This window comes from Panicum virgatum, chromosome 7K, assembly GCF_016808335.1.
Source record: "Panicum virgatum strain AP13 chromosome 7K, P.virgatum_v5, whole genome shotgun sequence".
Classification (NCBI taxonomy): Eukaryota; Viridiplantae; Streptophyta; class Magnoliopsida; order Poales; family Poaceae; genus Panicum; species Panicum virgatum.
Window position 1 is genome coordinate 47,737,367 of NC_053142.1, and position 13,843 is coordinate 47,751,209.

The 13,843-nt window shown below is 44.0% G+C and overlaps 1 protein-coding gene and 1 long non-coding RNA gene across 6 annotated transcripts; one reads left to right on the plus strand and one right to left on the minus strand.

Moving 5' to 3' along the window:
* Positions 1-1,596: 1,596 nt before the first annotated feature.
* LOC120641816 lies at positions 1,597-9,322 on the minus strand. Of its 3 annotated transcripts, none has more exons than XR_005662415.1 (5): positions 9,182-9,322; positions 8,311-8,989; positions 8,092-8,207; positions 7,167-7,350; positions 1,597-1,961 (listed from the first exon to the last, which is right to left on the minus strand). It is a non-coding gene; the product is annotated as an uncharacterized LOC120641816 (long non-coding RNA). The 3 variants fall into 3 exon arrangements; XR_005662413.1 differs by lacking the exon at positions 1,597-1,961 and adding an exon at positions 4,426-5,046; XR_005662414.1 differs by lacking the exon at positions 1,597-1,961 and adding an exon at positions 5,156-6,366.
* On the plus strand, positions 7,251-10,371 carry LOC120641815. 3 transcript variants are annotated; one of them, XM_039918074.1, is made up of 6 exons: positions 7,251-7,395; positions 8,111-8,273; positions 8,362-9,006; positions 9,122-9,572; positions 9,701-9,782; positions 9,947-10,371. In XM_039918074.1, the coding sequence occupies exons 1-6, from the start codon at positions 7,363-7,365 to the stop codon at positions 10,160-10,162; spliced, it is 1,590 nt and encodes a 529-aa protein (XP_039774008.1). In that variant the 5' UTR covers positions 7,251-7,362; the 3' UTR covers positions 10,163-10,371. The 3 variants fall into 3 exon arrangements, with proteins under 3 accessions (XP_039774008.1, XP_039774009.1, XP_039774007.1); XM_039918075.1 differs by having other exon boundaries at positions 8,368-9,006; XM_039918073.1 differs by lacking the exon at positions 7,251-7,395 and having other exon boundaries at positions 8,018-8,273; positions 8,368-9,006.
* Positions 10,372-13,843: the final 3,472 nt, after the last annotated feature.

Consider the following 13,843-nt stretch of genomic DNA (forward strand, 5'->3'; position numbering starts at 1 on the left):
ATTTTTTACATTCAGCAGCCTGAAGTTCATATTTTTTAGTTGGAACTTGAATTGGTTGATTATGTTTCCAAAAAAAATAAATGTATTTTTCTCCGCAAAACCGGTGGACGAAATCTCAATTTCATCTTCCGCGCCCTGCTGCTGCACCCGCCCGCCGAGAGGAACAGGTGAGAGAGAGAGGGAGCGGTGAGGAACAGGTGAGAGAGAGAGGGAGCGGTGAGAGAGGAACGTGTGAGAGAGGACGGGATCACGGGCCGTAGTAACGGGTGGACGAAATCAACAAAATTTGCATTGATTTCGTCCAATCGGAGGACAAAATTAGATTTCGTCCACCCATTGGATGAAATACTGTGGTCCACGTTCAAATCGTATGGTCAGAAGATGAAATATAAATTTCGTCTAACGGGAAGACGAAATTACCTAATTTTGTTTGCTGGGTGGATGAAATTTAAATTTCATCTGTTGGACAGATGATACAGGTCTAGTTTTGAAATTACTCATATTCAGAGTATTAATCCATAATTACCTTAAAAATCGTATTAAAAAAATAAAAAATTCAGTTGGCTTCCATCTCAAGGGAGGGAAATAGTGGTGCCGCTGGAGGAGTCTTGGGCCTAAAACGAACTGCTATGTTTGACAATGGGAATGAAACAATGGATGCATCCGGATATTATTAAAATTAGAAATCTCTATGGTTTTTTTACCAATCATAATCATGCTTTTCACCATCTGGGAGGAGGTAAGAGTAATCCCTCTTTCCTGAAGGAAGCTTAAACTTGCGACCATCTCCTAAATTCTGTCAAAGAAGCAATGCACCCTCATCAGATGATCTATTCTGGAAAGCTAATTAGTTGCCCATTTTCTTGATTTTTTTTAAGACTGTTCCAAACAATCAGCCAAAATTCATTCGTGCAATGTTCCTTTCTCCTTGACCTCCATATGGCATAAATTTGTTTTCTTCTGTTTTGACCTTGGCCTGAAGGCCATCCCTAATGGTTTCCATATGACGTTTTGGCAGAGGCGTGGACGCATGGCGTGTCAGATTCAGAAATCCGAATCATGGAGAATTAAACAGGAGCTGGAAGGTTCTTCACGTCTGATTCTCTTCTCGCCTTGACGTCTTCCCTTCTAGGTCCGGGCTGGCGTTCGGCTTCTCCCGCGCCGCTCGTGTCTTCATCTAGGCCGGTGCCGACCACGAGAGGTTGCAGCTTCATCTCAAAGAGACTAGATACCTTCTCCATCAGCTCTTCCAGGAATGGCCCGTCGATGTCCTGGGTTGCGCGTGCGCGTGTTCTTCAGCCCTGCAAAGCCGTCAGGAATGCCTGACTCCCTGACGCCACTGTGTTGCCTCTGTCCCCACACTCTCACGGAGTCACGGGCCGAGGTATTCCTTCTCAAACAGGGGAATTGCCTTCTCCGCATCCTTCCGGCGTCAGCTACGAGCCGCGCTGCGCCGGCCATGGCTTCCAGGCGCCGGGAAGAGGGGGAACAAGGAGCAGAAGAAGTACGCGCAGCAGAAGTACGCATATCACAGGTCCAATTTCTAATTGCAACTGTGTCCAAAAGATCGCTGAGAGTGACATTCTGACATCCAGATGACACGAAGTACGCAGAAAGGATGAGATTAGCATAACAGAGTTTGGTTTGTTCATTACTACGCTTACGCATCCTTCTTCACTTATTCCCACTTGCCCACATTACACATTACAGATAGTAAACATCTCTGCCTGCGACAGTGCATCAAGTTGATTCAAAGCAGCCTCTGCTATGCTCGACAAGTTGATTCAATTATTGGGAAGCCTTGAACTAAGTTTGCACCTTCGCTTTCTTGATCTCTTCAACTCGTATGTCTGCCTGATTGCATCCGAGAACGCAGGCACCGGCTCAGAATCAGCAACTTCTTTGAAGGATGGGAGATAGTTTAGGTCCACTATGACATGGTCTCCAGTGCCCTCTTGAACCTGCATAGCCAAAGAACACTCACTTAACCGGTATTTGATACAATGCAGCTTTCAGATATCCAACTAGAAAGGTCCGCGGCTTTGCCGCGTGGGTTCCATATTTTGCATCGTAGGTTTGTAGTTCATGCAGACTTTAGTTCATGCATATAATAATTATAGTATATTTTGGGTCTAGAAAATAAGGGTTGTACCACTTGGTTTTATTCAGCAGGATGATCCCTTCATTGAAAGGATTAGATTATCAGGTATGCAAAATTAGCCTTGAAGTGATAACAACATACACATATACTGCTGAGAAGGTTGATGTTATCTTTTCTATAATTGAACATCATTCAATGTATATATGCAAAATTAGCCTTGAAGTGATAACAACATACACATATACTGCTGAGAAGGTTGATGTTATCTTTTCTATAATTGAACATCAATCAATGTATATTTATTTTTATCTAATAGAAAAATGTAGATGTATCATACCTGGAGTACATCTAAAAATAGCTTTTGGAATCTCACCATCCCGAACTTAAACAAATTAGTCCAGATTGAGTGAACACTTCATTTCGCAACAACTAATAATTCACCAAAGAATATTGAAAGATCTTAGTATCACTGTGGTCAAGTCCACTAATATCTCCTGCTTATGGTGGCAACCTAAGCATTGAAAACCAAACACAGAGGGTCGAGTGAGGAAAGGGTTAAAGCAGCTAGATAATTGAATTACTGAAGCTCCTTGTGATGGGGTGGTTGACCTGTGGCTTCCTGCAACAACTTGCTAACAGGTTGTGGAAAAAAAATATATCTTTCTTCCAAAATCCGGCAGCCGAAGAGAGGAAAAAACATAGATCGCCCAATCTTTTTCATGAATCGAGTGAAACAACTTGCTAGAGAGGCTAATCGTTCCCGAGATCACCCAAAATGTAACCTTCAGCAAGAAATCAGGGAGGGAGCCGCCCAATCTTTTTTGTGAATCGAGTGAAAGAACTTGCTAGAGAGGATAATCGTTCCCGAGATCACCCAAAATCTGACCTTGGGCAAGAAACCGTGGAGGGAGCAACCAAGAACTCAGGAGATCCATGGGCTCACCTCGGTTGTGATGGTGAAGCGGCGGAGCGGCGGCGGCGGCGTTGCGGTTGCGCGTGGCCATCTCGTCCTCGTCCTCGCGCTGGCTGAAGATCCGGAGGGCACAGAGGTGAAGAAAGACTGGATGGAGGGCTCGCCGCCTGCGCCCCCTCCTCTTCCCCGCCGGCGACGGGCGCATCCTGCTTCCCCTTGGGCGAGTCAGCCAGGTTGTAACGGCGCTTGTGGAGCTGCGCCGCCAAGTCCTCACATGAGCCAGAGCTGTTCACGGCGCCGGCGGGCCCGGGGCTTGCCGGGACCCCTTGTGGTGCTGTTGCTTGCGCGGGATACGATGCTACTGGCAGAGCCGTCGGCCCTTGGTGACCGGCTCGGCCGGCCGAGGATGGGGAAGAGGCGTGATGGCGCTGACGAGCGCGCGTCGCGCGGCGGTGCCGACCGTGCGCCCGATCGGACTGCCAGAAAAAATATGTGGACATGGCACACTGGTTGGCCTCGATTTGGTGCGCGAATCCGGCGTCGATCCGGCGGCCCAAGCAGGGGCCTGCACCGTTAGCACCGGCATGGGGGGCGGCGGCGGTGGCGATGTCCAGGAGGAGAAAGGGGAAGAGGAAGCGGAAGAGGGACTTCGGGTTGATTTCGACGAAGATCGAGGGCATTTTTTCAAAATGGTCAGAATTCGCCCGATCTGGACCGTGCCTACGCCCGATCTGACGGCCGCGAAAAACGGGCGACGTGGCCATGCTCGCCGCCGACCTTTTGTTGCGCGAATCGTTTTTAGAGATTGTACAGATTCTAATTAGAGTAGCAGGAACATAATTTTTTTCTTTGAAATAAAAAGTAGTAGGAGCATAATGGCTTGTAGGCTGTAGCCGTACTGTAGATATAAAGGGCCAGAGTAATCCCTTCAGAAATTTTGCAGCCTCTTCCACTAAATTAGTATCCACTGATTTGCTGTCTTGCACCCTCGTTTGCAGTTGCTGCTCCTTAGTAGCCACAGGAAGAGTCTTCAAACTGGCAGAAGCCGAATCGAAGCTTAATTCAGTGTCAGGCTCGGAACGGTCCCTGATAATGAAGCAATCCACCAATCATATGTGTAATGTTTAATTTTTTTAAAAAAAAACTGTAATGTTTCTTCTCATGTAAACATCACACAGGTCTGTTCACAGTTAAACTCCATTTCGCCTCGCATTTTCGCCTCGTATGTTTGAAACAAGGGGCAGCGCTGGCGAGAGCAAGCTTGTTGGCGAGAGCATTATTTGGAATCTGGCTTCAGGCGTCTGCTCCATTGCAAATTTGCAATCAGCTATGCTGTCCAAAAGGAATACCATGATTGGTGCATGCTTGGGCCCATGTTGCCACTTGCCAATGGCAGCCAAAGAATTGTGCGTTGATCAAGACACTGTTGTGTCCTACAAAAAGATTCTTTCCAGGCATTACAATGCGATAGCTACTGGTCAGAGACTCAGAGGGAATTCCTCAAAACGAGAGCCCTCCTCTATCTGATTGTTCTAACGGTCTCTTGCCATTGGAGTGCTCCTAAACTGGCTCACACAGTGTGGTTACTAGTCTAGGCACTATTTGCTGGCGAAGTGCCGAAGTGTGCCGCCCACTTTCGCCATGGATTTATGCACCAAACAATCATTTGTGGTCCATTCCAAGGTTAGGATTGATTATCACCGCTCAATTCAGGAGTATTACGAGCTGCTGATAAGACAAAACAAAGCGGAAGCAGCTGTTTGGTGCATTGGAGTTGAAGTGGAGGTTTTTTTTATTATTATTATGAGGAGGACCCTCTCCTTCTGTACGACTGAAACAAACGGGACGGGCTGGCCAGAGGATCTTGCTGCTTACTCCAAGACTGGTATTTCTGCAGATCCATGGGCTCAAGGTAGTAGCTGCTGTCATCAAGGTCAACGAACACCGTAACTGCATTCACCCGTCTCCTTGTTTTCAACTTTCAACGCCCCACCTTTATCTTGCAAGAGACAGTTAATAACGGGACCAGAACCTAGGACAGTACAAAAAAGTCAGTTTGGAATGAATTATGTGCTAATCATACTTTCTTTGACCAACCAAAGATGGCTACAGAACTAGTATAGTACTATAATACACAGGAAAAATGTACAGATGTGTTTTGAAGGTGAGTTTGAGATTTGGACTCATCCCCTTAACTAGACTAATCAAACATATGCATGGATGGACCACGCACTCGGTCTGCGACTCATCATCAAGCTACTTCTTGAGTGCCACTGCTGATGCCTGATGCCGGCCAAGGCCAAGCACCGTGGCCACCAGATTGGACCACAGTGTTTAAGGCGACCAGTGTTTGAAGCCAATAAATGTCTGAGGCCACAGTACAACAGATCAAATAGACGGACACCAATTCAATGAGCTCGACTAGGCTTCGTACCAGTACGAATGCAGCTATGCAGATCTCATTCACTCACATGTTAATCTCCGGAGTCCAAAGAAGAACAAATCGTTCCTCACATGTCCAAATTTTGCTACCAGTAATCGGTGAATCCGAACGCCCGAACCATGGCCAGTCGTCACAAAATCCCAGTGAGGTCAACTGGCACGGCAGCAGCAGCCAGTATAAAACCAACTGCGTACGATGCCCACGAGGGCAAACTTTGGTCAAATTTTGCAGATGCCGAAGCGGCTAGCGGACGAAAGTATATTCAATTTCATAGTCACTGGCAGCGTCCAAAACCGGGGCTCTGTTTGGTTTGGTCCGTAGCACATTTAGCACAAATTTTAACTAATAATTAAGAGTATTAAATAAGAAATAAAGACAATTTGCAAAACTAACTCCACAACTTTGTGCTACTTCGCGAGATGAATCTAACGAGGTCGTTGAGCGCACGCTTAGAAAATAGTTACAGTAGCATTACTGTAGTCAATCATAAATTTTTCTGGTGCATTAGATTCGTCGCACAAAATTACACTAATTTATAAATTTTTTTTGCAAATAGAATTCGTTTAATTTTCTATACATAAAAAAACTCTGTTCATAGCATAGGGGAACCAAACGGGGCCCGGGTCTTGTGACACACTGACACTGGACATGAGAGGATAGAGGGGCATAGGGCTCGCGTGAGCGCATGATGACATGAGATGCCCCGATGGGCCGGTGAAAAGGCCAAGACCGGACCAATAAAAATTTGCCCAGGGGCAGACACGGGCAGCAGCGCCACGCTGACACAGAAAGATGTGGCGGGGCAGCAGCATCCTCCCGCCGCCGTCCCCGCCCATCCCTCCCTGCTTGTGATGGAGGGGCTGCTCCTTGCGTGCAGTGGTAGGGTTCCAGTCTCCAGTCTAGGGACCTCTGTTTGACCACCATTGTTTATACCACAACCAAAAGGAATAGCATTAGTTTGGAGCTTTGGGCTGTGGAGTGTTAAAGGTGCACACATCTCTAGGAAAGGGGTTAGCTTTCTTAAACTATGTTTGCTTCATCTTCGCTGCATCCAACCAACAGTATTTCTCACACACACAAAATCAGCACTAATTACCAGCACCAGCCAGCCAGCAATACTTTTCTCTCACAAAAAATTAACACCAGCCATCAGCACCAGTCAGCCGAACACGATGTTAATCTCTATTGTTACGCTAGTATAATGCTACTGTGCAGAAAGGATAACCTTGTGTAATAACAGGAGAAAAGGTTAAGTGATTTACTGGTAAAGGCTGAAACTGTAAAGAGGATGGACACTTTCTGTGTAGAACAAAAGGTCGGCTTAAGGTTGCTGGTACGACCCCTAGTTCAGTTGCACATGTATGAGTTTCTAGGGCAGTGCTTGGCGCCAGCTTTGAATGTGCTCATTGACGAGACATTTGGGTCTTGTTCAGTTCACTTTAAAATTTCAAAATTTTACAAAGAATCTTTCAACGTATGCATGAAGTATTAAATGTAGCTAAATAAAATAATTAATTATATAATTTATCTATTTTTTGAGTCTAATTAATCCATAGTGGGATAATAATTATTAAATATAAACGAAAGTGATACGGTACTTTACATCCAAAACTTTATGGATCTAAACAAGACCTTGTATTTGTGTGAAAGAAAAAGGTAAAGGTTTATGGAAAGAAATTTCTCATGGATAGAGGAAGTGAGAAACTGACCTGTGGACTCCTGTCTAGTAGTCTAGTAGCTCTGAAGGACTAAAAACACGAGACGTGACATCGCCTTGTTTAGATCTCAGCTATCCCAGTCCTGTTCTGGACCTCTGGTACTGGTGTTCTCCTCCCCTCTCACTCTTCAGTAGTCAGTACTCACCCTCCCTTTCGCTGACCACTCACACCCACCCTGCAAGGAAGAATGGAGTACGAGAGGATTCATCAGAAAGCCCAGGTATGAACTCTACGCAAGCCAGTGCTGCATTTGATCTAAGCATCTTGCTGGCCACTCAATTAGCATTGTAGTTCATCAAGTGAGTGCGGCTTTTATCCCTTCGTTTTCCTGACTGCGTTTCCTTTCCTTTCTTTGGGGACTTCGTTTTATTGCAATAGATGTGAAATCTTCGAAACAAAAGATGTGAACTCTTGCCCCGTTGCCAGTTTCTCCATTTCTTTGGGCAAACCACGAAGCGTTTTTTTTTTCCTGAAGCGCATGAAGCGATAATGGCTTAGTACAATGTCAGTTACCAGTTTCCAGAGTTTCTGGTCAATCTGCTTCCTAAATGGAGGTGGAGACTGGAGACCACAGTTCAATAGGGGCAAAAGAATCTCTTTCGCCATGTAGTGCAGACATAGCTGAAATGCTTAATCAAGAATTTGGTGCCGTGACAATACATCTTAGTAGTTAGCAAAGTGTTTGCGATGATTTCACTCATTTGCAGCAGTTAACTTTTGGCATCTTGTTCCTGGCTGAGATATGAGCAGTATCCTTCCACTAAATCTCAGCTGTGGTTCACATCTAGTTCTGTAGAGTGCTGCACTGCCCTTTGGCTATCTTCTATGGTAGCATATTTTCCAAGGTTTTGGTTTGCATGTGTGCAAAAGTTACCACCTTGATTGCATTATTATCAGTTGCTGAGAAAAAACTTACAGGCTTGAGGTTCCTGCAGGCTGGTGCCCTTTCTCCAACAAAGCTAAGGATGAAGATTATGGGGGCCCACAATCGAGTAAGAGTTATCACCAGCAACTCATCATCGCGAACATCACCTGCAAAAAACGTTGAAGCGTCACAAGCGCAGAACAGGTTACTAGTCTGTGATGTTCTTGAAGAAGGTACAGAGTACAGACGAATTGACCATTTATTTGTTACCCTTTTTTTCCTGGCTAAGTCAATAAACACATCATTCTTGTTCTGCAACAGTTTCAGACAACTCAGATGGCACCAAACACCCTTCAGAAATTAACAAAACTGAAGCTGTAGGAAAGGATTCAGCCTTATATGTCAATAAGGTTCAGAACACTTCCAAGAGTTCAGTTCCCCAACCAGCAACAAGCAACTCGAGCATGATACATCCAGTGAGACCTGTGGAAGAAGACAGTGCTGAATGTCATAATGGGCTTGACAATGCTAGTACTAGTAGCTTTGAGTTCCATGGAGGTGACAAGCCGGCGACGCAGAATCCAGCAGCGGGGTATTTCTCCAGACAGGCTTCCTCGAAGTGGAATGACGCTGAGAAATGGATCGTGAACCGGCAGAATGTTAATCAGAACATCTCCAAAGGCACAGCACAGAATCAGACTGTACACCAGATGAATTCTGCTGCAGCCAGGGGCGTCATTGTGCCCAAAATTTCTGGTCGCCCTGTGCAGAAAATGAAGAGAGTGAATCCAGCTTTGTCTGCTCCACGTAGCATATTAGAGAGGTTATCTTTTGCTTCGTATCAGCCAAAGTTGGTTAGGCATGCTGATGTCTGTCCAGTTAGTAGTTCTAGTGCTACCCCCGAGTATCACAAGGCAACTGATACTGGTTCAGAAATAGAAGTGAAGCCCTGCAACGAACCAAAGGGTAACTTTTTTGCCTATATTAGCCAGAAGATTGTAACATGAAGCAATTATAGAATATTGAAGATAAACATTTGTTTTCAAAACATTCTTAAACTTGTGTGAATTGTTATGTGCAGCTATTTCAACAGTTCAGTCAGTGTCCGTGAGAGATGTTGGCACAGAAATGACTCCGATACCTAGTCAGGAACCTTCAAGGACGGGAACTCCACTTGGGTCAATGACTCCAACTCGAAGCCCTAATTGTTCGATACCATCAACACCTGTAGGAGGGAGGTCAGTAGCATCACCTGGAGAAGACAACACAGATGATGGACCATATTTCAACAGAAAAGGTGGTACACATGGAAATGAATTGTCAGATACTGAAATGAGGCTCAAGACAAGGCAAGAAATTGCCGCTCTCGGTATACAGCTAGGTAAGATGAACATTGCTACATGGGCCAGAAAAGAAGAGCTAGAACTAGTCTCTGCAGCACCGAGCATTGCTGATTTGGAGCAGATGAAGAAGGAATATGCTTCCCGTGCTGCATCATATGAGGAGGCAGAAAATACTAAACATACAGCAAGGTATTATTCTGTGAATATTTGATCAGTCTTGTTGGTTTCATCTGCTATTGACTTAAAGATAGAACAAAAAAAAACTCTAAATATTAGTTTTGCTCATCTCGTCATGTAATGGAGATTATATTCCTCAGATTCAAAAAGGAAGAGGTGAAGATTGAAGCTTGGGAAAGTCGTCAAAGAGCAAAAATTGAATCTGAAATGAGAAGAATAGAGGTACATTTCCACTTTGCATGTTATCCCCAGTTCACCTGCCTTTCCTTTTTGAAAATGGAGTGGAGCTGGCTTTCTTTGCATAAAATTCTTGCTCAAATTTTTGTATGCATTAATCTTGCATATCTAGTAGTGTGCTAGTAACACTGAAAATCGCTTTATGAAAGGAATGTGCTGAGAGAATGAGAAGTGAGGCCATGGCGAAGATGGCTGAAAAGCTAGAGATGACACGCCGCATCGCTGAAGAGAAACGAGCTTCAGCCAATGCCAAAATGAACCAGCAAGCAGCAATAGCAGTTCAGAAGGCTGAGAAGATTCGCCAAACAGGAGGAGTTCCAGGATCAAATATCCTATGCTGCAGTGGCTACTTCTGTGGACCTTAGTAGATATTCAACAAATAGTATGTTGAATGTAGTGGTGGGAAATCTAAACTCCACCCTCTAAATCAGCATTCCTTGATTTTAGTGTGGAAACGGGAATGTCTGGTTAGGTATTCAGATACAAACAAATTCTTGTTTGTCATGTAAATTATTCCAATGCATTTTTTTTTATCTTGGCCAGTGTAAAAAGCACCCAGTTAATTGTTGGCCAATGAAGAAGTCCTCAATCAGTAGAAAGGAGAGATGACGAGCTGTGATTGACAACATTTTACAGGGCCGAAAAACCATAATGGTTAGGCTGTGTCAGTAAAAGCTTTAAGATTAGTTAACTAAGTTACTTTCCCTCTTTCCTTTTGTTGACTATGTGAGAGCTAGCTAACGTGATGACAGCTCAGGCAAAGAAAGCGGTTAATGCTCACTTAACAGCATTGTATCACAGCAGAGAATATATGGTGGCCTACAAAGTTAGAGGTTTAATTCCTTTCCTCTTCATTATGCTATTTCTGGACTGTTCAGTCCCCGAACACATTACAAAAAAATCCTGAATTGCAGCAAAAAAGCGCATTGAGCAGTAAATCCCAAAATCAAAGATGAGATGAAAGGACAAAAAAAAACGACGACGAAAGTGCAATGAAAGTTTTTATAAAGCTCGCAAACAGGCTCAGTTTCAGACCACCGTGTGTATCTTCACGGTGCAGAACAGACTAGCGACAAGCCAGCAATCAGTTGATGCAAAGTTGTACCTTCACCGTTCAGAACAGAGTAGCTAGAAATCAATTGATGCAAAGTTGACATTTGCATTTGTAATTCTTCCAGTACTGCTAAAGCAACTGAAAAAAAACATGATTTCTTCCAAGCAACTGAAACATATTTTTATCGAGGTGATCAAAATGAGTTACATTATGTCTCATCAATATAAAAGGAGCAAAGCTAAACTACTTCTGCAATCAACAACCTTTTAGCTCTTTAGCAAGACCATATCGACAACGTCCAGGTCTCCAGGACATGGTTTTCTGTGTATCTAATTCATAACACACCGAAGTAGATGAGGGCCATCAGTAAACAGAAATGTTTGTCAAAAACTGAGGGCTGGAAAGCATTGGATGAGGTTCCAAATGCTCCCAGTTTGACAGAAGTGTCTGCCTGTCTGGTTGTATCCTAACACATCCACAATACTGTACCACTGACATAGTCACATAGAGCATTGATTATTTGAACAGAAAATGTGCTTAAGAAAATAAGCTATGCAAAGTTGAAGAGCTCTCGTTGAACCATAACAACAACGAAACAAGATACAAACCTCCAAATGTAACTGATAGGGTAGGAATTGATCAGCTTACTGTGGTTCTAACTTTTCAGAGATTGGAGCACCCTCTTCCCCTCAACATAAATGATTGGACGACTTCTCTGCATACCAGTAAACTCTGCGATAGTATTACTTTGCAGAACATTAGACTGATATAGTAAACTCTGCATATGGAACTTACAACTGCACAATACTAGTAAATTCGGATTGCTCGCATCCAAATCAGGCAAACAAGTGTTGAACACGTCTCTATCGGTAAAGCATTATTGTGCCTCGAAAACAAGTGTTGGCATGGCATGCACACTAGCGTGGTATGATCACTTACCCGCGCATAGGCCCTAGAAAAGCATGGCTGATCAAGGAAGAAAATTTGCAGAGTCTAATCAGCTTATCTCAATCAAGCTTCTGCAAATGGCAAGGCATACACCCCTATTTTGTATTCCAAATTGTTGAATCGAGCACAGGAAGGCAACGGTCATCAGAAATAATGCATCACAAACAGTAACTGGATAGCCATGTTTAAATTCTCTAACAAGACATTACATACAACAACACAACCTATTATTGTTGATAAAATCCGCAATTTGTGGCATTGTGACTGCTTGTATTCAGGTTAAGGACTTGGGACATTCTGATCACTTGGATGAAAATATCAAAAACACAGACAATCGTACTCTACGAGAAGTTTGTAATATTCGAAACGACAGGTAAAAATTGCAAATTAAATCCAACCATTAGGGGACGTGATCTCACCACAAAAGCACCCAACTGCGCAGCACCGCGCGCGAATGGACAAAGCGGCTCGGGAAGGCAAGGGTTACCTTTGTGTGAGGGGAACGTGAAGATTCCAGCAACATTTTGCACTGGCTTGAACTTGTGGGAAAATTGCGAGGGCCTTCGTGTGGATTGCGATCCCCGACGAACAGAAACGGGGGGCGACAGGCGTCGCCTCCCCGTCTCGATCTCCACTGCCGGCTCCTTCTCCCTCCGCTCGGCAACCGTCCAGCGTCTTGGAGCCGTTCAAGAGCGAGCCCGAGGGGTACTCCCGGTCGTTGCGCCATCGACAGCCCATCCTGCGCTGGCTCGGGCGCAATCTGCTTCGTGCCGCTGCCGCCATCGCTGGTCTGACTCCTCGTCTAGAGCGGAACTCGAGCGGGCGACTGAAAAAGAAAAAAAAAATAGAGACAGCTGAGTTTGCGAAGAGCTCCCTGTTCTTTTGTTCATTTCTACATTTCAGTCCAGTAAAACCTCTACTACTCAGCAGGGCCCTTTTTTTTTGGGTCGATTCGAGTACTCAAGAGTAGCAAGGCCCATTTGGCAAAAGACTTACTATACATTATTAGCCAATTTAGAATCCAATTATTTTCCGCGAGGAAGTGGTGGAAGATGTTTTTAAGCATAGTCCAATGACTTAGTAAGATCTAATTTTCCATTTTAAATTGTTTATATCCTGACAAATTTACAGTCATGTTGGATGCGCTGAAACTATGTTTCAGTGCTTTCCAAGAATAAATATAAAGAAATTTGAATCTATTTGGTGTACATAATATATTCTGCTTTGAGATTTTTGGCCATGATAAATAAGTTATATATAATTACTCTGTTCGGCTGGAGAAAAGTATCTGTTTCATAAATGCGGACAACGTTATCCTAAACGCTAAATATAGTTGTTTATTCGGGATAAACGCTATTTGATGTTCATTTTTGTGTTTTTTTAGTTGTGCTCTTTTTTCTAGACGAGGATTGTCATGTTCTAGAAGGTTTCTCCACACACACCCCCTTTTTTATGAATTGGATAAACAATATTAAGCCTCTTTCAAGTTAAATGTTAGTCGGTGTACAATAGTTTGGCATGGAGTCTACGTTATAAGATGATTCTCTCAAAAACTATGCTTGCAATCAAATCTTAATGGGCAACATATGTCATCTCTGGCTCTCTCTAATTGAAAATGCTAGAAATTTAACGGTTCTACCTCGTGTGTGTATACCCTCAAAAAGAGGATGGAAATGCATTAGTCCTCTTACCCACTTTCCGCATGCCTTCGGAAAGCTAAGATGTTCCATTTTGTTTTCTCCACCTAGAACTTAATACGCGCGCTGAACTTAATCTTTTTATGCGTGCTAGATCACATCCTCAGGACACAATATGTAATCCAAGTTGACATTTGTAGGTGGACAAACCTGCTGGAGTAATGGGCTTGGCCTATTCATTCTAAAGCATTAAAAGAATTTAAAGCCCACTATTAATGCTAGGGAATCAATGCTTAATTCCGTACCGGGAATTGAGGAGGATCTCAACCGACTTAAAAGGTGGACTTCGTGTACACCACTTGTGAAGCCGGTAAGAGGAGGACGGTGAACCACACGCGCGTGCGCGC

Coding starts and splice junctions, on each gene's coding strand:
- LOC120641815 (XM_039918073.1), top strand. CDS start 8,033: ATGTGTGCAAAAGTTACCACCTTGATTGCATTATTATCAGTTGCTGAG. Junction 9,007..9,121: donor GCCCTGCAACGAACCAAAGG/GTAACTTTTTTG, acceptor TGTTATGTGCAG/CTATTTCAACAGTTCAGTCA. Junction 9,783..9,946: donor CTGAAATGAGAAGAATAGAG/GTACATTTCCAC, acceptor GCTTTATGAAAG/GAATGTGCTGAGAGAATGAG.